The 25,980-nt window shown below is 36.9% G+C and overlaps 1 protein-coding gene across 11 annotated transcripts in view; it reads left to right on the forward strand.

Moving 5' to 3' along the window:
• Positions 1–25,980, forward strand: part of DMD (dystrophin) — a 2,277,745-nt gene that overhangs the window by 726,643 nt on the left and 1,525,122 nt on the right. For all 11 annotated transcript variants that reach the window (XM_064364425.1, XM_064364424.1, XM_064364427.1 and 8 more), the window contains exon 12: positions 24,634–24,784. In XM_064364425.1, coding sequence (XP_064220495.1) covers positions 24,634–24,784 — 151 coding nt within the window. The remainder of the gene's footprint in view (positions 1–24,633; positions 24,785–25,980) is intronic.

Below are 25,980 nucleotides of genomic sequence, written 5' to 3' on the forward strand. Positions count from 1 at the left end.
TCTCTTACCGAGCTTTCATTCTAGTGGGAGGAGACAGACAATCAAAATATGTATATTGTGTCAGATGGTGTTAAATGGTAAAAAGGAAAAGAAGGCAGATGATAGATTTAGATAGTGAAACGTTATGTGTGCTACTGTATATTAGGGAAGGCCATTCTAATGAGGTAATATTTAAGAGGCCCAAATGAAGGGAGGGAACAAGTCATGCAAATAGCTGAGGCAAAGGGAACAAGCAATTGGAAAGATCCTTAGGCAGGAGTGACCTAGGCATGTTAGAGAAAGAGTGTATCAAATGTGACAGAAGTGGAAATGATTACAGTCTGATTTATTACTAAAAAATTTCATATTAAATTAATAGACTATTTCAGAGAACAAATTTAATAGAAGTTGACATTTTAAGTTTAATTTTGATATTTCTGATTGAGAATGTGTTTGCATTTTTGTACTATGTCTTATTCATAATTAAATTATAGTGCTTATATATTTAAGAAATATTTATTGAGTGTCTAATATGTGCCAGGCACTATGTCAGATGCTATGTAGTGGCACAATTATTGAAGTTGAGAATGGGCTTCTATTGTCATATAAATGAATATAATCTCAGAGTGTCAACATTACCTATTCTTACTAGAGATCATTTCAACAGTCTTCCAAGCATTACATATTAATATTTGTCCTAGGCTTCTGATGGCATCTGCAAGTTTCTTAATTTTTTTAAAAAGGATTTAATCAGGAAGATTGATTTGAGGGTTGCCATAATATATTTGCCACAAGAATCCTTTGCATCCAGCCACGCAGCTTCTTTGTGTGATTGTTACTGATCTGAATTTATTCTTTTCAAAATGAAAATAAATTTGGTTGCATTTTAACTTTAATCTTTCCTTGGATAGTTGAAAAATATTAATAATTAAACTTGAACTATATGGGTGGAGGACAAAAATAGATCAGGATTTGAAAACAATGACACATTTTTGATTCTCTCACAGAATTCACTATAAAAACAATACTATTGCTCACCTTCCATTAGGGAAATAAATGTTAGTGCATTTTTAATTTTGTCAAGAATGTGAACATTTAACTTTATTTCTAGCTGTTGGACAGGCAACTTTATATTAGGTTCTGCCTAAAATATTTACTGTGAGGTTGTAATTTTAAGTTTGGCCTCCAAACCAGGTTGCAGGGTACAATATAATAATAACTATTGCAATAGTGGGAATTTTTGAAAAATATACATGTCATGCTCTCCTTGGCTTCTTTCTTAGCCCAAGATGTCAGCCTACTGGGTGGTGGGAAAGAACGTGCTGTAAAGAGGAGAATGAACGCATTAGTTTTAGGGGAAAGAAAAAAATATATATAATTCTGTCAGACCCTTGCCTCACTTCATTCTCCATTGGAAACTACTATATTAGTGCCTGAGATTGATACACATAATGCCACTATTAAGTGTCAGGCTTTGCAGCTGAGTCTAGTAAGGGATACCAGAATTTGGAGGAAAGCAGATCTAGTTACTGAGGCAAGTGGGTAAACTAGGCCAATAGGGTTTCAACATCTTCACAGAATTTGAGGGTTCACATTCAGAAATTCAGCATGGGAACTAGAGGACCATAGTGATAGATGTACTTGCGGTAAAGGTGATGAGATAGAGAAAACAGTGACAGCTAAAGTCTTACACATTTGAGTGGGTAATTGGTTCTATTTGTATTCTGGTGTTAAAGCTTATATTTCACAGGGCGCTCATTGAACTTTGATAAACAGTATAAATCTTGAGAGTTAAAAAATCCTAATATGCTTCCTATGGACCATTCACTATTGCCATGCAACAACAACAACAAAATTATGTACATATGTTTGTACATGCACTACTAAAGCTTTTCTTTTAAATGAATTTGGCTTTTCTATATTAAAGCAAGTTTGCCATTTCTTGAACCATAATATATCATGGTTTCTGATTTCTATATTTAATGATATACCATACATATTTAAAATATCTAGTCATTTATTTTATATGGTTGCCATCTATTTGAGGGAAAATGAGTCTCGAAGGTTATTGTGGAGGAAGTAGAGAAAAATCGCCAAATAGAAACCTCCAGTGATCATCCCCGTTGCAGGAACGCCAAATTGAACAACTGTCCACACAAGAAAATCACCTTCATAAGAGTGAAAAATTAGGTGCATGATCATAGTACCTGATTTTTGGTTTGTATCACCGAAAGAGGCACAGAAGAGTGTAGTGAAAATAGCATTCTATCGCCTATACCAACTCTCCCCTATCTATGGCAGCAGCCACATGGCATAAAGAGAGAGTCTATGTGCTTGGGGAAGGGAGAGTGCAGTGATTGTAGGCATTTGCATTGAAAATCAGTGCTGCCCTGTCACAGTGGAAACTAACAAACAACAGAACTCAGCCAACTCCCACAGAGGGAGCATTTAGATGAACCCTAGTCAGAGAAGAATCATCCATCCCACTGGTTGGATCCTGAGTTGCAGCAAGCCTTGTCATCATGGGTTAGCGTGCTCTGTGGTTCTAAATAAAGTTGAAAGACAGTCTAGGCCACAAGGTCTGTGATTCCTTGGAAGGCCTGGTGCTATGCTGGGCTCAGAGTCAGTGGACTTGGGGTACATACAACCTAGTGAGACAGTGGCTGGGGCAGCTAAGAGATTACTTGTGCTACCCTTCCCCCAACCCCAGGCAGCACAGCTCACAGCTCCAGGAGAGATTCCTTCCTTACATTTAGAAGAGAGGAGATAGTAAAAAGAAATTTGTCTTGCTACTTGGATGCCAGCTCAGACACAGTAGGGTAGAGCACTGGGAAGAAGAGTCTTGAGGTATCCATTCTAGACCCTAGCTCACAGATGACATTTCTAAACATACCCTGGGCCAGAAGAGAAGGACTCAGTTCTGGCAGAATTCATAACATGCTGACCAAAGAGACCTAGGGCCCTGAATAATCAGCACCTGTAACAAGCCAGTATTTGTTGTGGGTATTGGGTGAGACTCAGAGCTGTGATGATTTCCGGTGTGGCCCAGTACATTCCCAGCTGTGGTGGCTACAGGGAAAGTATCCTTCTGCTTAAGGAAAGGAGAGGTAAGAGGAAAGAGGACTTTGACTTGCAGCTTAGGTTCCAGTTTGACCGCAGTGGGGCAAAGCATCAAGTGGGCTCCTAGGGTCCCTGATTCCAGGCTTTGGCTGCTGGATTCCATTTCCTTACTCCCCTGAAGGAGAGACTCAAGACTGACAGCATTCACCACACGTTGAATGAAGTGTGACCTTGGCCCTTGAGTGAACATTGGCAGTAATCAGACAGTACTCACTGTGGTTCAATACTAATGGTGGCCATGAGGAGAGGCACCTGTCTGTGGAAGGGGGAGAGAAGAGTGGGAAATACTTTATCTTTTTGGTGGAGTGCCAGTAGAATGGAGTACCAGGTAGATTTCGTAGGTTCTTGACTTTATATACTTGGATCTGTGTGCCTACTCAAATCTCTTGTTGAATTGTAATCTGTAATGTTTGAGGTAGGGCCTAGTGGGAGCTGATTGTATCGGGGAGGCAGATTTTTCATAAATGGTACTGTCTTTGTGATAGTGAGTAAATTCTTATAAGATCTGATTGTTTAAAAGTGTGGCACCCTCCCTCTCACTCTTGCTCCGGCTCTGGCCATGTGATATACCTCCTCCTCCACCTTCTGCCATAATTGTAAGTTTCCTGAGGTCTCCCCAGAAGCCGAGCAGATGGCAGCATCATGCTTCCTGTACAGCCTGCAGAACTGTGAGCCAATCAAACCTCTTTTCTTTATCAATTACTAAGTCTCAGGTATTTTTTATAGCAATGAGAGAATGGCCTAATATAGAAAATTGTTATCCAGAAGTGGGGCACTGCTGTCAAAATACCTGAAAATGTGGAAGCTGCTTTGAAATTGTTTAACAGACAGAAGTTGAATGAGTTTGGAGGACTCAGAAGAAGACAGATGAGGGAAAGTTTGGAATGTGTTAGAGACTGGTTAAATGGTTGGTACCAAAATGGAGATACTGTTATAGACAGTAAAGTCCAAGCTAACAAGGTCTCAGATGGAAAGAACTTATTGGCAACTGGAGTGAATGACACGTTTGTTAACCCTTAGCAGAGAAGTTGGCTGAGTTGTGTCCATGCCCTAGAGATCTGTGAAAGTTTGAACTTGAGAGTGATGATCTGGTATGTCTGATGGAATAAATTTCTAAGCAGCAAAGTGTTCAAGAGGTTGTGTGGCCACTTCTAACAACCTACACTCTGATGCAGGATAAGATGGAATATATATTTAAAAGGAAAGCACACCATAAAGGTTTTGAAAATTTGCAGCATGGATATGTGGTAGAAAATAAAAGCTCATTTTCAGAACTCAGGAAGGCTGCTGAGCAACCACTTGCTAGAGAAATTTGCATAACTAGAAGGAAGGCAAGTGCTGATAGCCAAGACAATGGGAAAAAGCCTGGAAGGCATTTCAGAGATCTAAAAGGCAGCCCCTTCAGTTATAGGTTCTGAGGCCTAAGAAAACAGAATGGTTTCCTGGGCCAGGCCCAGGGCCCCTGCTGCACTGTTGAATCTCAGACAATGCTCCCTGCATCCTGGTCACTCTAGCTCCAGCTGTGGCTCAGAGGGGCCCAGGTACAGCTTGGGCTGCAGCTCCAGAGGGTACAAGCCATAAGCCTCGGCAGCTTCCACATGGTGATAAGCCTGCAGGTTCACAGAATGTAAGAGTTGAGGCTTGGGAGCCTCCATCTAGATTTCAGAGGAAGTATGGAAAAGCCTGGGTTTCTAGGCAGAAGCCTGCTACAGGGGAAGAACCTTCACAGAGAACCTCCTCTAGGGCAATGCAGAGGGAAAATGTGGACTTTGATTCCCCACATGTAGTCCCCATTGGGGCACTACCTAATAGAGTTGTAAGAAGAGAACCACTGTCCTTCAGAACCCAGAATGGTAGATCCACTGGCAGCTTGAACCTTGTACCTGGAAAAGCAACACACTCAGCACCAGCCCATAAGAGCAGCTTTGGAAGCTGAACCCTACAAACAACAGAGGTGGAGCTGCCCAAGGCCTTGCGAACCCACCACTCCCACCAGTTTACCCTGGATGTAGGATATGGAGTCAAAGGAGATTATTTTGTATAGCTTTAATGACTGCCCTGCTGCATTTCAAACTTGGGACCTTTCTTTTGACCAATTTCACCCTTTTGGAATGGGAATGTTTACCTAATGCCTATAATCCCATTGTGTCTTGGAAGTACCTAATTTGTTTTTGATTTTACAAGCTCATAGGCAGAATAAACTTACCTTGTCTCAGATGAGACTTTGGACTTTTAATTCTGGAATAAGTAAAGACCTTGGAGGACTGTTTGAAAGGCATGATTATATGTTTAAATGTGAGAAGGACATGAGATTTGTGAAGGGCCAAGATGGTATAGTATGGTTTGGATGTATGTTCTTGCGCAAATCTCATGTTGAATTATAATCTTCAGTGTTGGTGGTGGGGCCTGCGTGGGAGCTGATTGGATTGTGGAGGTGAATTTTTCATGAATGGTTTAGCACTCTCCTCATGGTGCTGTTTGCATGATAGTGGGCGAATTCTTATGAGATCTGGTTAGTTAAAAGTGTGTGGCACCCTCCCTCTTGCCTCTGTCCTGGCCATGTGACATGACTGCTCTTCCTTCACATTTGGCCATGATTGTACATTTCCTGAGGCCTCCCCAGAAGCAGAGCAGATGCCAGCATCATGTCTTAGGGACAACCTGCAGAACTGTGAGCCATTTAAAACTCTTTTCTTCATAAATTACCCAGTATCAGATATTTCTTTATAGCATTGTGAGAATGGCCTAATACATAACCCCAGGCCCTGGCTCACATAAAGCATCTTGCAAACCCACCTTAGACCAGGGAAAAATTGCTGCCCTGAGGGGAAAACCACAAGCTTCATTGGATGTGCCACCTACCAATTATAGAGTCCTTGGGTCTTGAGTGAACATAGGTGATAGCCAGGCAGTGGTCAATGTGGGTCTTGATCAAGACCCAGTGTTGTACTGGCTTCAGGAGTGACCCAACACAGTCCTAGTTGTGGTAGCTACAGGGGTGCTTATGTCATCCCTTCTTCAGCTCCGGGCAGCTCAACACACACACACACACACACACACACACACACACACACACACACAGAGAGAGAGAGAGAGAGAGAGAGAGGGACTGACTGACTGTTTAGAGGAAAGTAAGGAAAGAGAACAAGATTATCTAATTATCCACCACGTAATAGAAGGAATTTCCTGAATCTTCCCAAAGATCACCAAGGCAGTACCTGTAAGAGTCTGCAAGAGTCACACCATTACTGGGCTTGGGGTGCACCCTAATGCAAATATGGCTGCAGTGACAAAAGAAACAAATCATGACACCCAAGAACCTTCAAATACCTGGAAAGTCCTCTTGAGAAGTATGGGTACAAACAAGCTCATACTGCAAAGACTACAAAAAATGCCAGAGTCTTCAATGCCCAGATGTTGATGAACATCCAAAAGCGTCAAGACCATCCAAGAAAACATGACCTCACCAACTGAACTAAATAAAGCACCACTGACCAATCCTGGAGAGACAGATATGTGACCTTTCAGACAGAGAATTCAAAATGGCTGATTTGAGGATGCTCAGTAAAATCCAAGATAATACAGAGAGGGGAAGGAATTCAGAATCCTACACATAACTATAGCAAAGAGATTGAAATAAAAATAATTGACAGAAATTCTGGAGCTGAAGGATTTAATTGACATACTGAAGAATGCATCAGAGATGTGTAACTGAATTGATCAAGCGGAAGAAAGAATTAGTGAGCTTGAAGACAACTATTTAAAAATACAGTCAGAGGAGACAGAAGTTTTAAAAAGTTTATTGAATAGGGTGATAACACAGAACTTCCCTAACCTAGAGAGAGAGATTAATATTCAAGCACAAGAAGATTATAAAACACCAAGGAGATTTAATCTAAGTAAGACTACCTTAAGGCACTCAAAAATCAATCTTCCAAAGGTCAAGGATAAAGAAAAGATCTTAAAAGCAGTAATCGCAAAAAATCAAATCACATAGAAAGAGCTCCAGAATATCCAGCAGCACAATTTTCAGTGGAAAACTTCCAGGCCAGGAGAGTGGCATGACATATTTAAAGTGCTAAAGGAAAAATCTTTTATTCTAGAATAGTATATCCATGAAAATGCTCCTCAGAACTGAAGGAGAAATAGAGCCTTTCCCAGAAAAAGAAAAGCTAACGGATTTCATCAACACCAAACCTTTTCTATAACAAATAGTAAAGGGAGTTCGTCAATCTTAAAGAAAGGGATGTTAATGAGCAATAAGTAAATATCTGAAGTAACAAGTAAGTTTTATTACTAGTACTATTTGTTAATACCTCCCTGGTAGTAGTAAGTTTTGTTACTCTTGAGTAAAAAGACTAAAAGACGAACCTATCAAAAATAGTAACTACTACAACTTTTCAAGACATAGACATTATAATAAGATATAAATAGAAACAAAAATTCAGGGGGATGAAGTTAAAGTATAGCACTTTTTTTGTTTTGTTTTTTCTTTGCTTATTTGTTTCTGCAACCAGTGTTAAGTTGTCATGAGTTTCAGAGAATGGATTATAAGTTATTCTTTATGAACCTCATGGTAACCACAAATCAAATAATGCACTCAGGTACACAAAAGTTAATAAGCAAGAACCTATAACATTATGACCAGAGAAAATTACTTTCACTAATAGTAAGACAGGAAGGAAAGTGAATGAGGAGAAGGCCACAGAATAACCAAAAAACAAATAGCAAAATGGCAAGTGTTAAGTCCTTACTTACCAATAATAACATGGAATGTAAATTGACTAAACTATCTAATCTAAATACGTTGAGCGACAGAATGGATAAAAAACAAGACCCCAATGATCTGTTACTTACAGGAAACATACTTCACCTATAAAGATAAATATAGACTGAAAATAAAGGGATGAAAAAATATTCCATGCCAATGGAAACCAAGAAAGAACAAGATTAGCTATTCTTTTATAAGATAAAATAAGTTTCAAGACAAAAACTATAAGAAGAGACAAAGAAAGTCATTACAGAATGATAAAGGGGTCAATTCAGCAAGAGGACATAATAGTCATAAAAAAATATGTATGCAACATTGGAGCACCCAGACATATAAAGGAAATATTATTAGCATTAGAGAGATAGACCCCAAAACAATAATAGCTGGAGATTTCAACACCCCATTTTCAGCATTGGCCAGATCACCCAGACATAAAATCAACAAAGAAACATCAGATTTATTATGCACTATAGACCAAATTGAACTAATAGATATTTACAGAACACTTTATCTAACAGCTGCAGAGTACACATTCTTCTTCTCAGTACATGGATAATTTTCAAGGAGAAGCCATATGTTAGCCCACGAAACAAGTCTTAGAAAATTCAAAAAAAAAATCAAAATAACATAAATTAGCTTTTTGGATCACAATTGAATACATCAAGAGATCAGTAGAAGAATTTTGGAAACCATACGAACACATGTAAATTAAACAATATGCTCCTGAAAGACCAATGGGTCAAAGAAGAAATTATAGAATTTCTTGAAACAAATGAAAATGGAAACGCAACGTGACCAAAACCTGTGGAAAGCAATGAAAGCAGTACTATGAGGAAAGTTTATAACTATTAATACCTACATCAAAACAGCAGAACTTTCAAATACATAGATGAATGATACGTCTTAAAGAACTAGAAAAAAAGCAAACCAAACCCAAAATTAATATGAGAAAATAAATATTACAATAAGGAACAGAACTGAAATAAAGTGCCACAAAATAATTCAAGAGATCAACAAACAAAAAGATGGCTTTCTGAAAAGATAAACAAAAATGACAAGTCTTAAGCTTGACTATGAAAGGATGAGATCCAGTCATTTACAACAATGTGGATGGAATTGGAGGACATTATGTTAATTAAAATAAGCCTGGCACTGAAAAACAAACTTTGTATATTCTCACTTACTTGTGGGAGCTAAAACAATTTAAAACAACTGAAATCATGGAGACAGAGGCTAGAATGATGGTTACCAGAGGATGGGAATGCTAGTGGGTTGGGAGGAGTGGGGATCATACATGGGTATAAAAATATAGTTAGTTAGAATGAATGTGATCTAGTATTTGATGGTATAACAGGATGACTACTGCCAAGCAGAATTTGTTGTACATTTTGAAATAACAAAAAGTATAATTGGAATGTTTGTCACAAAAAGAAATGATAAATGCCTGAGGTGATGGATATACCATTAACCCTAATGTCATATTATGCCTCATATGCTTGTATAAATATATCTCATGTATCTCATAAACATATACACATACTATGTACCCACAAAAAAAATAGGTTATTGTGGTTTCTGTCGTTAAAGTAAACATCATGCTAAGAACAACTGTCTCAAGAGTAACAAAGGTAATTTTCGCTTTGGTGAAAATAAAAAAAATTATTAATGACAATCTCTGTATAAAGTTCCACCAAATGACCTTTTTTCTTCTATTTTTTAATATTTATAATCAGTGCCATAAATGACTTTATAATAGATATAAAGTTAATCTCTACAAAGTTAATATTAGTGCAGACAATAGAGCATGATTGTGAAGTAGGCCCTGGAGCCAGACTACCTGTGTTCCCACTTTCTCGCCTTCCCTCGCTTGCCTTTTGACCCAGGAAAGCCTTTGTTTCCCCACCTGTAAATTGGGGCTAATATCAGTTGCTGCATCAATAGGATTAATTACAATAATATCTCTTTTTTTCTGACACATGATAATTATTTGGTATTTAAAAATAAATTGATATATAAAAGTCTCAAATGCTACCAGATCAAAATTACTATTTAGCAAATCTTTTTTTACTGTTAGTTTTGGGGGTACATAATAGATCTTTTAGTACTTGTGTAAGCCATTTATAAATAAGTAAAGACATTTTTGTGCATCTTCATCCTTTGTCTCCATGTTATCTCTGTGCATCTGGCTCAAGTTAACTCTGACATGTCATGAAGCCTGGACACAGCTTACCAAATATTTGCCGCTTGTGAGGACCCAAGGGCTAAATTAAAAATTATGGCTGTGTCCTGAAAAAGAATCATAAAAAGGCACAATCATTCTCAACCCTGGATGTTCATTAGAATTACCTGGCTGGATAGTATTTTAAAGTATCAACACCTGGGCTCCATTCCCAGAAATTCTGATTGAATTCTTTGGGTGTGGGGCTGGGACATCATTTTGAAAAGTTCTCTAAGTGATTCTAATCAATCAGCACCTTTTTATATTAAGGCATTATTTATATAAATTCCACTGATTCACCTTTCTGTGATAGTTTGAATAAAAACCAGACTTAAACATTTTATACTCAATAACTCTCTTAATAGAGTATGAAACAAAAACTGAAACAAGTTGATTTTTAAAAACTACATATTTAAGTGGATGACAGCATTTTAGATGCATCTAGTTGCATATAAACAATTGTTAAGCTAAAACCAAAACTATATAATCTATTAGAACCATTTTGCTATATTTTTTGAGCCACCATTTTATTTTTATTTTTATTTATTTGTTTTTTGTGACAGAGGTTTGCTCTTTCATCCAGGCTGGAATGAAGTGGCGCAATCTCAGCTCAATGCAACCTCTGCCTCCCAGGTTCAGGCGATACTCCTGCCTCATCCTCCCGAGTGGCAGGTGGGGGAGGTGCGGAGGGTGGGGATTAAAATGTGCTTGCCACCATACCTGGCTAATTTTTGTATTTTTAGTAGAGACGGGGTTTCACCATGTTGGCCAAGGCAGGTCTTGAACTCCTGACTTCAGGTGATCCAGCCACCTCGGCCTCTCAGAGTGCTGGGATTACAGGCGTGAGCCACCATGCTTCTCCTGAGCCATCATTTTGAATAAGCAAATAAATCGTTTTCATCAGTGCAATTTTAGTTTCTAAATGGCATGCATTTAAAAGTAAAAACGTGCATTAAGAGTAAGTTTCTCATATTCCTACTGGTATCTCTCCCTTAAATCAAATTATAGAGGTTTTATTGCCTGCTTAAATCATTTAATTGTATTTTACATGTAAGACATGTTAATTGAACATCACTGGTAGTTCTTTTCTAATATAGATATTCATTATAATACATTACCTCCTTTCATTAGTTGTATTATTTTTAAATTGAGGATTGCATATATTCCAATAACTGTGAATTATAGAGAATTGGGCCTGAGAGCCTGTTTTCCTAGAGAGCTCACAGCTCTTGGTGATTTGTAAGTTTTAATTGTAATCCTCTAGGTTTTAAAAAGTCGATCCATTTATGCCTTTATTAGTTAGTGCCTAGCATATAGTTATGTTTTTGTAATATATTTTTATACATTTTATAATGTATTTCCATAAAGCACAAGAAACGCTATTGGGACCACCAAATATAGGCTGAAATTAATGAAGACATGTGCCATTTGTATCTGGAAAATGAAAATTTCAAAAAATGCTATTAATGTTTATTGCTAAATTCCTAAACTTAGGCTATCAGTCCTCATAGACATTGCAGGACAAAATAAATTGGTATGGATAAGGACTTTCAAATAAAGATTCACGGATATTGGCAATCTAATTATCTGTTGGTTTATAACTGTGCTGTCCAGTATTGCAACCACTAGCTACATGTAGCTAAATTAAAATTATTATAATTAAATATAGTTAAAAATTTAGCTTCTTATCCACATTAGCCATATATATTTTAAGTGTTCATTATCCTCACCTGACAAATGTCCATTATACACACACACACGTGTGTATAGTACACACACAGAATATTGACATCATTTTAGTAATTTCTGCTAGACAACACTGGTTAAAGAATACTTGCCTTCCTACATTCTAACAAAGTTTCTGTAAAGCAAAGCTGGCATTCCCATTGAATTCCTTTATGTTCATACAGATATGTTTTCATGTCAGGGGGTGGGATGACAGCTCTCTAGTGAAATCATTTGAAAAATACTATTCCTTAGAATGTCATTTACTGCAAATGACAAAAAGGCCAACTCAAAGTGACTTACACCATTGTTCCTTAAAATGCGATGCATGGATAGGAATCATTGACATCCCTTGGGCACTTGTTAGAAATACAGAATCTTAGGCCCCATCCTAGACCTGCTGACTTAGAATCCTTAGTTTGACACACTCTCCAGGTGATTCGTATGTACATTGAAGTTTGCGAAACACTGGGTAAAATCATAAGGATGTCTGTTATCTAACAATAAATCCACAAATGGCGTGGACTCTAGAGACCATTAAATCTGTAACTCCATGTTACCAAAGTCCCAGGTTCTTACAATTTACCTGTTTCTTTAGCCTCTCTCTATTCTTACATGATCTGAACGATTGGAAGTTTACTGTAGCAGTTCCTAGTATCATATCCTGATGTGCTTTTGTGTATACATACTGTCAGGACTGGCTCCTGCCCTACGCTATTCTAATTCCACTACCTCAGCTCTCTGTTGCTAGTCATATATGTATACTTCATTCGCTTTTTGCTTTTACTTTCCTTTCTAAATGACTACTTGAAGGACAGAAAATGAAACCTGGAAAAATGCAAACTGTTTTCTTATCTGTGGTTGGTAGATTTTTATTTTGTGAATTTGACAATTTTTCCAAATTTATTGACATCTTTAGAATGTTAGCTGGAAATATGAAACTCATTTCTCATTTTCATCATTTCCTCAATTGAACTATATGAAGTCATTTTCACCAACCCAGAAATTCAAATATCAGCAATTTCATATGATTTAATACCATATTTTATCCATGAAAAGTAAAATAGTGCAAAGTTAAGAGCACAGTCTTAGGTCACACAGGTTTTGTGATTTCTCTACTGGCTTCACATGCCACTGTGCCAGTTCCTTAACCTACCAGTGTCCTCAGAAATAAAATAACAATGTCTAGGTGTGGTGGCTCACACCTGTAATCCCAGAACTTTGGGAGGTCCAGGCAGGAGGATAGCTTGAGTCCAGGAGTTCAAGACCAGACTGGCCAACATAGGGAGACCATATATCTACAAAAAAAGTTAAAAAATTAGCCAGGCAAGGTGGTGTACCTGTAGTTCCAGCTACTCAGGAGGCTAAGGCAGGAAGATCATTTGGGCCTGGGAAGTCAACGCTTCAGTGAGTTATGATTGTGCCACTGTACTCAAGCCTGGGTGTCAGAATGAAATCCTGTCTCAAAAAATAAAAATAAAATAATATTAGTATTATAAATATTTACCCTGGCAAGGTATCATACAAAAAAAAGTTGAATAAAAGCCAATATATTTTAAAACTAATATTAATGACATTTTAACCCAAACCCTGAAGTCACCCATTTTTTTCAACCACCTTTGGGAAAGAGGACATTTGTGTTGTGAAGGCTCTTAAACTCACCTTCTGATATCAGTGCCTCCTTCATGTTTGCTGCTTCCTCTGGTTTAGCCTTGCCATGGACCACTACTCACTTCCTTGCTAGTCACCCAGAAAACTCTGACCTGTGATTTGCCCGTACTTTACTGATGATCTCTCTTCACAGGCCTCAGTGAAAGGAGGAAGCTTCCTCTTCACTACAACTTTTTTCAATCTTTAGAGTTTTTTCAAATATCGGTACTGCAATAAAGCCCTTTCTTACTTTACAGAAGGGTATATTTGAGCATCCTGAGTCTGATGTCCTTTGATATTTCCCTGCCAGCATCATGTTAATCTATATCTTCTGAGTTTCAGCAGTAGCAACTAGTAGATTAAACACATACCTTAACTAGACTACCAGTGGTTTTCAAATAAATAATGTCACCTGGATTACTGTTATTCAAAATGTGATCTATGGCCCAGCAACATTGGTTTCACTTGGAGGCTGGTTAGAACTGCAAATTCTTCCACCCAATCCCTTGAATTTAAATCAGAATCACCAGGTGGTCTGTATGCATATTTAAGCTTGAGAAGCTGTGATCAAGACCCAGGGGTCACCAAATCCAAATGCCTATTGTAGAAGCCGGAAAGATAACATAAGGAAGTGAGATGAGTTGTATATAAAAGAGGAAAGGGGGTGATGAGGACTATGGAAAAGTAGACAGCTTATGCTTTGAAAGTGAATTATAATTGTATATGAAGTATAATTGATATTCAATTTTGCCCTATGGGAAGGAAGGCTTAGGGTTGCTGAATCCTCTTAAATGTGATCAAGAGTGGTCAGATCTGATATTTCTAGATAATACCTCAAATTTTAATTATTGGCAAAAATTTAAATTTATTTTCATTTGGTATGAGACCAAATCAGGCATAGGGACTACTGTTTGCTAATATATAAAGGCCTATAGTAAAGAAAATAAGTATTTTCTCAATTAAAACATCTCAGAATCCTTTCCAACAATGGGATAAATGCTCTGTATTTTCATGCTTGTTAGTATCATCGCACCACCACCATCCTTTGATTCTTCTGTTTTCAAACTTATTCTGAGGTTAATTTCAGGCTTCAGACGCATGAAATTCTGTTTTTTGGAGCCTCAGAACCCATTCTTAGGCAGTTGGCAGTCACGCTTCTCTCTGTAAGTGGAGGTGAAGTCAGGAAGAGAATGTAATAGTCTCATGTCAAAATAATTCTTAGTAATTTCCTGGGGATTGGCAGTTTTCCTCCTATTAATGTTAATAATACCTTGGTCTCTGCAGAGTTTGGGTGAGTTGTGTATGTAGAATAAAGTTACCTAGAGCAGTAATTTTCATGTGTGAGTCTTCATCAGTCACCCAGAAGTCCTGTTAAAATGCAGATTCCTAGACCATAATCCCAGATTTTCGGATTCAGTAAGTGTGGGTCTGGACCTGAGAATTTGTGTTTCTAACAAGTTTCTAGGGTATGGGCTGATGATGCTTATCAAGAGACCACACGTTCAGAACCACTAATCAGGAGAGAAAAAGCAGGGCTCTATTTGGTTGGGAGACATTGATGTGACTATACCAGTCATTAAAATATTGAGCCATTCAGGTTGCACACTGAGTGCTCCCATACACTGCCTACTTGCCACCCAACCATTCTGCTCCCTACCTCAAAATCCCCAACCAGATGTTTCTGTATCCCACCTATAAAAGACAAAACACCTGGATGGGTTCAGGGACTCATGCCTATAATCCCAGCATTTTGGGAGGCCAAAGTGGGAGGATCGATTGAGCTAAAGAGTTGCAGTCCAGCCTGGGCAACATAATGAGACCTCGTCTCTATTAAGAGAAAAAAACAGACAAAACACTTATGTGTACATCCATTCTTATTAGTCAATCTCTGAGTCCAAGTTTGTAAAATGAAACCATAATAAAACATGAAGGATTATTGGGAGTTTAAATTTCAGATTTGGGGCAGAGCTCAAAAAATCTCTGAGGACCCACAGATTAAGGTAAGCTATGATATTGTACAACCATCCTGTACTTTGTGCAATCAAGCTGCACTGGATTTCCAGTTCCTCTGTGATGCGACAAGGCCTTTCACGGGTCTTTCCTTTTGTCTTAAAAGAGTTTATATCTTCCTTTTCATTACTAAAAAGAGTTTATACCTTCCTTTTCATGACTTCTTACTTCAGTCTTCAGAGTTGTTCAGATATCAGTACTGCACTGAAGCCCTTCTTTACAGACTCAACTCAATTGCTCTCATTTCATAGTATGATCACATTATAACCAACTAATGGTTGAATGAGCTATATGTATTATCTGTGACCCTCACCCGCCACCCATGTAAAATCCATGATAATAAGGGGCCATGTGGGTCTTCCTTGTCTCTCCATCCATAGTATCCAGTTAATAATTGTATATTTCATAAATGAATGAATTAATTTTTCAAGTCTTAACTCTTAGGCTGTGTGTTCTGTGAGGATACCATTCCCAATGACTACAGATCAACTTGTATCCTCTCCTTATACCCTTAGAAGTGTCTATAAATCTAATTATAATGGTTTTCTTGTCATATTCTAATTATTATTGTCTTTATTTCTCTAATAGTCTCTTAGCTGATTGAAATTAAAGATAGGTATTTTATTGTGTCCATTTCTAAAAAATACTAGTTTCCTGCATGGATACAAAACTCAGTAAATATTTGTTGAAGGAAATGTCTGTCTAAAAGCTAAAAGTAGATGATGTTTTCAAATACTAGCAACTTTGTTTTTGCTTCCACTTAAATGGATGTCTCATCTCTGCTGTTTCTCATAAAAATAAAATGTCTACTTTTTGTGTTCGGTAAATGAAAGTTTATTCTCATAGATTTCTGATTGCAGTGTTCCTCATGGTAAATGTGTCTCTAAAATGTTAAAAGTCAATAAATAGTGCAATCTAAATTATAGTAAACAGTCTCAAAAAGAACATGAAATGCATGTTGGAAGAAAGCTCCGATAACAACCCCAATACTTCTGGCCAGCTACGTAGCCATTATCTTTTATATTACCTGTTTACTTCTCCTGCTTCCCTGTAATTTTGTATGAAGAGTGTTAGTGGTATGTAACATTACATACAGGTTCCATATTGCGGTTTGAATTGACTGGCATTAGTGTATAAGGATAAAGTCGCTGATGGAATTTTGTACCCTTCTGTTTAGTTTTAAATACACTTCCTCTAATTTAAGTATTGTGATAGTTACTCTGTTTAGCAGATTCATTTCACTTTTCTCTTTCTTGCTCTATACAAAGAGGATGAAGTCTAGATTTTCCATCACCCAGGTTCCTCTTGACCTTTGGTTGCTAAAGAACTTCAGCCAATGGGAGGCACTGGCAAGAGGATGAAAGCAGAGATTGTGGTATTTTCCTCTTCCTCTTCGGTTTCTTACTGTGCAGTGGCAGGAATTGTGTTCCTCTTGAGCTACAGCTGCTGTTGGACAGCTCCTCTTCCATGTCTCTAGCTCTCAGTGAGCTCCAGAAACAGCTCTCTTCCCTTGCTCTTCCAGTTCCAGGGTTGCTAGGTCAGTTGTGTTTGTTGTTAGGTCCTGGCTCCTTCACTATCATTTATTATTTTTCCCGCAACCTTTTACATAAATGTGTAAGTAGTCTACTGGCTAAACGCATTTGAGTGTGTTCTATCTTTCTTGCCAGTAGCATGCAGTGTCCACACACACGCTCAATAGACCCAACTTTTATATTTTATTGTTTTAAATGCTACTGATTTCTAAACAATTGCTTTTGAAACTTCACTTTAAAATGATGGATAAAATTGTATGTATTTATCATGCACAACATGATGTTTTTAAGAGTGTGTGTGTGTGTGTGTGTGTGTAGTAGAATGGTTGAATCTAGCTAATCAACATATGCATTACCTTATATATTTATCATTGTTATGATGAGAACATTTAACATCCTCTCTCTTTGCATTTCTCGAGTATATTTTCATTAACTGTAGTCACCATGCTATAAAATAGTTCACTTGAATACATTAACTGTGAGTATATAGCCCTTGAACAACATATCCACACCTCCTGTTTTCCCTTAACAACCCCAGCCTCTGGTAACCACTATTCATTTTCTACTTCTATGGGATGAGCTGTTTTAGATACCACATATAAGTGAAATTATGCAGTACTTGTTACTTTCTGTGCCTGGCTTATTTCACTTAATATAATATCTTCCAGGTTTATCCATGTTGTTGCAAATGACAACATTTTATTTTATTTTTGTTTTTTGTTTTGGAAGAAAGAAAAAAAAAGAATGAAGAAGAGGAAGAAAAAGGAAGAGAAAGAGAGAGGGAATATTGCTTTCTTGCCCAGGCTAGAATGCAGTTTAGTAATGGGTATTGAAAACCTCTTTCATACCAATAATTATACTTAATGATGTAGACAGGAAGGAATAAGGGAAGAAAATAACAAACAAGCAGCCAACCAATATTTCATTTAAACCTATGAAATGCTATGCGATTACTGAGGAGTGATTTACTTCCAATTATGTAGTCACTTTTGGAAAAGGTGTGAGGTGGTAATGTATGTTTTGTGTATTTGAAGTGGAGAGTTCTATAAATGTTTATTAAGTTTACTTGTTCTGGGTCTGAGTTCAAGTCCTGGATGTCCTTGTTAATTTTCTGTCTCGTTGATCTATAGAATCGTTAGCTCTTCTTGTTACATTGATCCTTTTGCCATTATGTAATGTCCTTCTTTGCCTCTTTTGATCTTTGTTGCTTTAAAGTCTACTTTATCAGAGGCGAGAATTGCATCTCCTGCTTTTTATTTATTTGTTTATTCTTACTCTCTGTTTGGTTGGTAAATCTTCCTCCTTCCCTTTGTTTTGAGTCTTTGTGTATCGTTGCATGTGAGATGGGTCTGGATGCAGCATACCGATGGGTTTTGGCTTTTTATCCAATTAGAATATATATAAGTTTAATACTGGCATTTGATGCTAGCTGGCTGTTTTGTCCATTAGTTGGTGTAAATTTTTCATTGTGTTAATGCTCTTTGCTTTTTGATATATTTTTGGAAAACCTGATATTGGTTGTTCCTTTATATGTATAGTGCTTCTTTCAGAAGCTCTTGTAAAGCAGGCCTGGTGGTGGTGAAGTCTCTAAGTACTTGTTTATTCACAAAAGATTTAATTTTTCCTTCGCTCATAAAGCTTAGTTTGGCTGGATATGAAATTCTGGGTTGAAAGTTCTTTTCTTTAAGGATGTTAAATATTGGTCCCCACTCTTTTCTGGCTTGTAGGGTTTCTGCTGAGAGATCTGCTGTAAGTCTGATAGGTTTCCCTTTATGGGTAACCTGACCTTTCTCTCTGGCTGCCCTTAGTATTTTCTCCTTCATTTCAACCCTAATGAATCTGGCGATTATGTGCCTTGGGGTTGGTCTTCTTGAAGAATATCTTTGTGGTGTTCTCTGTATTACCTGGAGTTGAATATTACCCTGCCTTGCCAGGTTGGGAAAGTTTTTCTGAATGATATCCTGAAGAGTATTTTCCAACTTGGATTCATTCTCTTCGTCAGATTCAGGTACACCTATCAAACGTAGATTAGGTCTTTTCACATAGTCCCATATTTCCTGGAGACTTTGCTCATTCCTTTTTATCCTTTTTTCTCCAATCTTGTCTTCTCGTTTCATTTCACTAAGCTGGTCCTCGACATCTGATATCCTTTCTTCTGCTTGATCAATTCGACTGTTTAAACTTGTGCATACTTCGTGAAGTTCTCATGTTGTGTTTTTGAGCTCCATCAATTCACTTATATTCTTCTCTAAATTGTCCATTCTCATTAACATTTCGTCAAACCTTTTTTCAAGGTTCTTAGTTTCTTTGCATTTGGTTAGAACAAGTTCTTTTAATTCACAGAAGTTTCTTATCACCCACCTTTTGAAACCTGCTTCTGTTATTGGAACACACTCATTCTCCATTAAGCCTTGTTCCGTTACCGATGAGGAATTGCAATCCCCTGTAGAGGGAGAGGCATTCTGATTTTGAGTATTCTCTGCCTTTTTAGGCTGGTTTCTTCCCTTCGTTATATATTTATCCCTCTGTCATCTTTGTAATTGCCAACTTTCTAACTAGGTCTCTGAGTGGACGTCCAACTTGTTGATTCCCAGCGCCGAAATCTGAGCAATCCACTGTGCTGGCCAAAATAGCGATGTTAAGATTGATGGTGCTTTTCTGCCTGGGAATCTCGGGACTCTGCACCAAGAACTGCCACGCTGAGGCGCCAGCAAAACTGCCACGCCGGCCACAAGAGTCGCCCTGGCGACCTGTGGGGCTCCTCCGCTGGGAATCTCTTGGTCCATGAGCAACAAATATTCGTCTGAAAGTGTGGCGTCCTCCCGTTCTCTGTGCTTTCACTGGGAGCTACGAGCCCGAGCTGCTAGTGATCAGCCATCTTGGATCTCTCTTCAACATTTTATTTTTTATGGCTGAATAGTGTTCCATTGTGTATATGTATACCACATTTTCTTTATCCATTCATACATTGGTGGATATTTAGGTTGATTCCATATCTTGGCTATGAATGGTGCTGTAATAAAAATGGTAATGCAAGTATTTCTTTGACATACTCATTTCATTTCCTTTGTACATAGAATTCTTAGTGAGATTTTATATCACGTAATAGTTTTGTTATTCATATTTCAAGGAACTTTCATACTGTTTTCCATAATGACTATACTGATTTCCATTCCCACTTGGAGTGTGTAAAGGTTTTCTTTTTTTCTTAATTTCTAATTTTTAACTTTTGCAGGTACATAGTAGGTGCCTTTTTTCTACATTGTTATCAATATTTATCTCTTTTCTTTTGGATAGTAGCTATCCTAACAAGAGTTAGGTGATATCTCTTTATTCTTTTGGCAAGGATATGGTTAGTTTAATTTTATTTTAACTTTTAAGTGCAAGGGTACATGTACAGGTTTGTTACATAGGTAAACTTGTGTCATGGGAGTTTATTGTACAGATTATTTCATCACCAGGTATAAGCCTGGTGATAAAAATAACTAATGGATATATCCATTAGTTATTTTTCCTGATTCTTTCCCTCCTACCACACTCCAAACTCCAATAGGCCCTGTGTCTGTCATTCTCTTCTACGTGTCCATGTGTTCTCATCATTTAGCTTTCACTTATAAGTGAGACCATGCGATATTTGGTTTTCTGTTTCTGCATTACTTTACTAAGGATAATGGCCTCCAGCGCCATCTATGTACTTGCAAAGGACATGACCTTAATCTTTGTTATGGCTGCATAGTATTCCATGGTATGTATTTACCACCTTTTCTTTATCCAGTTTACCACTGATGGGCATTTAGGTTGATTAAGTGTCTTTGCTATCATGAATAGTGCTGCCATGAATATATGTGGGTTTGTGTCTTTTTGGTAGACTAATTTATATTCCTTTGAGTATATCCCCAGTAATAGGATTGCTGGGTCGAATGGTATTTCTGTTTTTAGGCCTTTGAGGAATCACCTCACTGTTTTCGACAATAGTTGAACTAATTTACACTCCCACCAAGAGTGTATGAGTGTCCCTTTTTCTCTGCAGATAAGGTGATATCTCATTGTGGTTTAGATGTACATTTCACAGCTGATTAGTGATGTTGAGCATTTTTTTCATATATGTGTTATCCATTTGTTCTTTTTATGATAAGTGTCAATTTTGGTCTTTTGCCTATTTTTAATCAGGTTATTTGTTTTCTTGCTATGGAATTGTTTGAATTTTTTACATATTTTTGATATGAACCCTCATCAGATACATTTGCAAATATTTTTCCCACTCTGTAGGTTATCCTTTTACTCTGTTAATTTTTAATTTTAAAATTTTATTTTTTTGCTGTGCAGAAATTTTTAGTTTGGTATAAGTCCTCAGTGTATTTTTGCTTTTTTGCTTGTGCTTTTAAAGTCATATTCGAAAGTTACTGCCCAAACAAATGTTATGAAGCTTTTCCTCTATGTTTCCTACTAATAGTTTGATAGTTTTGAGTCTTACATTTTTTAATCCATTTTAATTTGGTTTTTCTATGAGGCAAGAGATAAGGGTCTAATTTTATTCTTCTGCATGTAAGTTTTTACTTTTCTTGGTAGCATTTGCTGAAAAGAGTGTCCTTTCCTAGTGGTGTGTTCCTGACACCCTTGTCAAAAATCAGTTGACTGCAAATGCCTGGATTTATTCCTGGGTTCTCTATTATGTTCCTTTCATCTGTTTTATACCAATACAATGCTGTCTTGATTACTATAGAAGAATTTCTTCTAATAGCAGACTTTGACCTTAGTGGGAGTATGAAATTCATCCTTCCAAAGAACCATATTATTAATGGTTCCATATTGATCAAGCATCTTCTATTTTTTATTGGTTAACATTATTGTATATTGGAATACTATGAAACTCCTGGCAAATGCCCCTAGTTCTCTGATGTAGTCCTACTTGCCCCTATTGTATAGGATGAACTCAGTGGATCCTTTATGTTTAGGTTCTGTGTGGTAACCTCTTTCTCTGTCTGTGGATTCAGCAGCATGAAGAGCCAAACATGGAACAGGGGCCATCTCATCTTCTAGTTTAAATAAATCATTTTTGAGTTTCTTATAAAAACTTTTACTTTAAGTCAGATTCTTACTGTTGATGAGGCAGTTGACAGGTAAGCAAGGGGCAGAAGCCACAAGGAGAGAGATGGATAAATTCCGATTTAGCTTAATATATATGAGATAATTACATATAGATGTATTTATGGTTAAGTACACACTCACACATCCACTTCTTTCTGTCAACCTAGAGGTCCTGTAAGCTACAATACCCCAGAAGCAATGAGCATACCTAGCAACAGGATCTTGGGTTCCAGGATCATGGTTTCCAGTAACATTCTACCCACCCCCATCCCCACCCCCACCCCCCCCAAAAAAGGAACCAGAACACTGTGGAGAAATGGCTGATTCTAAAACTAGGAAAGGGAATATAGCAAATGAGCCTGGAGCATTTTGTAGTGCCAGAAAGTAAGAACATGCTCAACTCCACTCCCCGACCCTAAACAAAAAACATATTGATGGGATATGTCAAAGAAGCCGAATAGAAGAGCTCCCAATGTCCAAAGCTGGAACTGTTTGAGCAAAAACCTAAAGGAAAAACTAATAGTGGATTTAGCCCAAAGTATAAAATAACTATATATGAGTCCATGCTGTATAAATAAGTAATTTCAAAAATAAATAAATGGAGGAATAGAGGCAAATCTCCAATGCAGAAAAAAAACCCAAATAACTTATGTAACTTTTCTGCCCCCATGGAGAGGGAATATAACTCCCCACTCCATGGGGGCTGTGTATAGTGACTTTCTTACTTAAAAACAGTATAAAAAGAGGGGAAAAGATTAACTTTACAGTGAATAAATGTCACACCTATCACTTTAGCCAGGTAGTCAAAGTTAACATTGATAAGTTATGTTGAGAGTATATATGCTTGATAAAATGTGATTAAAATGGCCCATTACCTCTGTAGTCTTTCAAAAAACCCAGTTTAATTATAAGGAAATAAAATCAGACAAATCCCCACTGAGAGGCATACTACAAAATACTGGTCTGGGCAGCACTTTCAAAAACTGCCAGAAAAATTCTGAGAAACTACCATAGCCGAAAGTAGATTAAGTAGACAGGACAATTGAGTGTAATATAGAATCTTTGAAGAGATACTGGAACAGAAAAAAATAGTTTAAGGAAATCAGAATATAGACTCTAGTTAATAATAATGCACAAATACTGATTCATTAATTGTAACAAATGTTCCATAATAACATAAGATGTTAAAATGGGAGACTGAGTGCAAGTTATATGGTAACTCTTTGTATTATAATCTCATTAATTTTTGTAAACCTAAAACAACCAAAAAACCAAGTCTATTAATATAAACACTCTCAGCTATGTGTACACTTTGAGTGTTTAAATGTGATGATTAATGGAAACTTCAAGTAAAGATTTTAGAATAAAATTATGTATTCAAAATAATACATTCCTAATTCAAATTATATCCTCTTTATAAGATCAATGTTCAGAATATAGTTTGAAAATGCTTTAAACATGATGTTCATAAAGAATATTTCCCTTAAAATAACGATTAACACTTCTCATTTGCATCTCAAGTTTTGGTTGAATTAATGAATTAACCTTAATACGTTTTCATCTTCACCATAAAGTTGTATAATTAATAGGCAAAGTATTATCCCATGTCCCTGATGCTGGAAATATAATTGAGAACATTTAAGAATTTAGTTGTAGGGCTTACAGCTGGGCTGTGAAACTAGGCCTTTGGACTTTAAATTCATTATCCAGCCCACTATTTTATGTATCTTTGGGGGGGGAAAAGCATCCTTTCACCTATCTATTTCTGTGTATCAAATGACCTCCGAACTTAATGGGTTAAAACAATTTGTAATTGTGTCATGACTCTGAAGATCAAGTATAAGCAGGGCTCAGCCAGGTTGTTTTTCTATTACCAATGTTATAGCTGGGGTCACTCCTTGGGTTGCACTGAGCTGGAAACTCACTTCTAAGGTAATATTTCATCCCTAGAATCACTCCTATATGGTCTCTAATGATTGAGTACTCTAGTCTGGCCTCCTTTACGGCATGGAATCTAGGCTTCAAGAGAGAAAATATAGAAATGCTGCCAGTTCTTTTACAGCCTACACCTGGAATTGGTGTGGTGTCAGTTACGCCACATTCTGTGGTCAAAAAAATCACAAGGCCAGGTCATATTCACAAGGATGGAAGATAGACCTCATCTCTTGATGGGAAGATAAACAAAGAATTTGTGGCCATCTTAACCACCACACATATTAAATAATTAGAATGTGAAAAAACGACTGCGAAAATATGCTACTAAGTCAATTATCAGAGATGGTTTGCACTTCAGTTAGCATGTTCACATTTAGTTGGATATGTGAAACTTTTAGCAGTCAGGATTTGTGAATTATGACAGGCCTGAGAAAGAGTAGCTTCCGGGGTGATTGATTGTGGGCTTTTCTTACATCCTTCTCAATGTCCAATAGATGCTTCCAAATGTGAACATTCCATACATTATGAATTTCGTTGTTTTACTTTGTGAGGTTTAGTAATGCTTCATTAAAAGAGGTAATAAGAGACTTCTTTCACATTTTCAGTTTGCATAGAGTTTTAATGGATCTCCAGAATCAGAAACTGAAAGAGTTAAATGACTGGCTAACAAAAACAGAAGAAAGAACAAGGAAAATGGAGGAAGAGCCCCTTGGACCTGATCTTGAAGACCTAAAACGCCAAGTACAACAACATAAGGTAGGTATATTTTATGTTGTATGCTTTCCAATAGAAAGCAAACTGTGTATATTACCTGTACACATTAACATAGATGACATGGTTGATGGGAGATAATTAAAACTTAAAGTCAGCCATAATTTAAAAAGTTTTACCTATTTTTTTTTTGCAGTCTTTGTTTCAATGGGCTTGAATGAATCCCCTTCAAAATTTAGGTGATAGTATTAAGAAGTGGGATATTTAAGGGTGATTAATTCATCAGGGCTTCTCCACCATGAATAGGATAGAGGCCCTAATTTAAAAAAAAAAAAAAAAAAAAAAAAAAAAAAAACGAACTTCACACAGTGTTCTCCTATCTCTTATCCCTCTACCATGTACCATGTGAAAACTCTGTGAGAAGGCCCTCACCAGATGCTAACACCTTGATCTTGGATGTCCCAAACTCTAGAACTTTGAAAAAATAAATTTACATTCTTCATAAATTACCCAGTCTCAGGCATTTTTGTTATAGCATACATTTGTTGTTTTTCCAAATAACGTAACTTGGATTTTTGTATTTGGAAAATAAATCAAACATATTTGTGAATGAAAACAATACAGGGTATGTGATTTATTAAAAATTTGCTTTCCTGGAAGAAAGCCTTCATAGAGATTACTTGTAATGCAAATTTAAATAATAAGACTAAGATATTTTTTATGTACTTTGAATTTATGGTAACTTGAAGCCGGCCAAGCTTGATGATAAATGAGGGTCTCTAGCATTGCTTTTCTATAAAATATGACATTTTTTATATGTTAATTTTTCCATCTTTTTTCTTCAGTTTACTCATACATTTACAGTTATGCTCCCTCGCTGCCAGAAAGCATTTTTTTGTTTCTGTGATTGAGACTTCTACAATAATATTTCTGATCCAAAATTATAAGGATACTTCATTTTAATAAATGCTATAAAATATTAAAATTAGCTCTGAGTTTTACTGTCAAAACAGGTTCCTGCCCAATTCATGAGGATAGCCACACAGAGAAGATCCTCTGTGGTTGTCCTAGGATTAGGGTTGCCACACTGAGCAAACAAAAATAAAAGAACCCTAGCTAAATGTAAATTTCAGATAAACAGCAAATAATTTTCTTAGTGTGTGTCACAAATTATTCATTGTTTATCTGAAATTCACATTTTGCTGAGCATCCTTTATTTCATCTGGCAACTCTGCTTATGA

Source organism: Aotus nancymaae, unplaced genomic scaffold (genome assembly GCF_030222135.1).
Source record: "Aotus nancymaae isolate 86718 unplaced genomic scaffold, 86718_ANA_hifiasm-v0.15.2.pri h1tg000058l, whole genome shotgun sequence".
Classification (NCBI taxonomy): Eukaryota; Metazoa; Chordata; class Mammalia; order Primates; family Aotidae; genus Aotus; species Aotus nancymaae.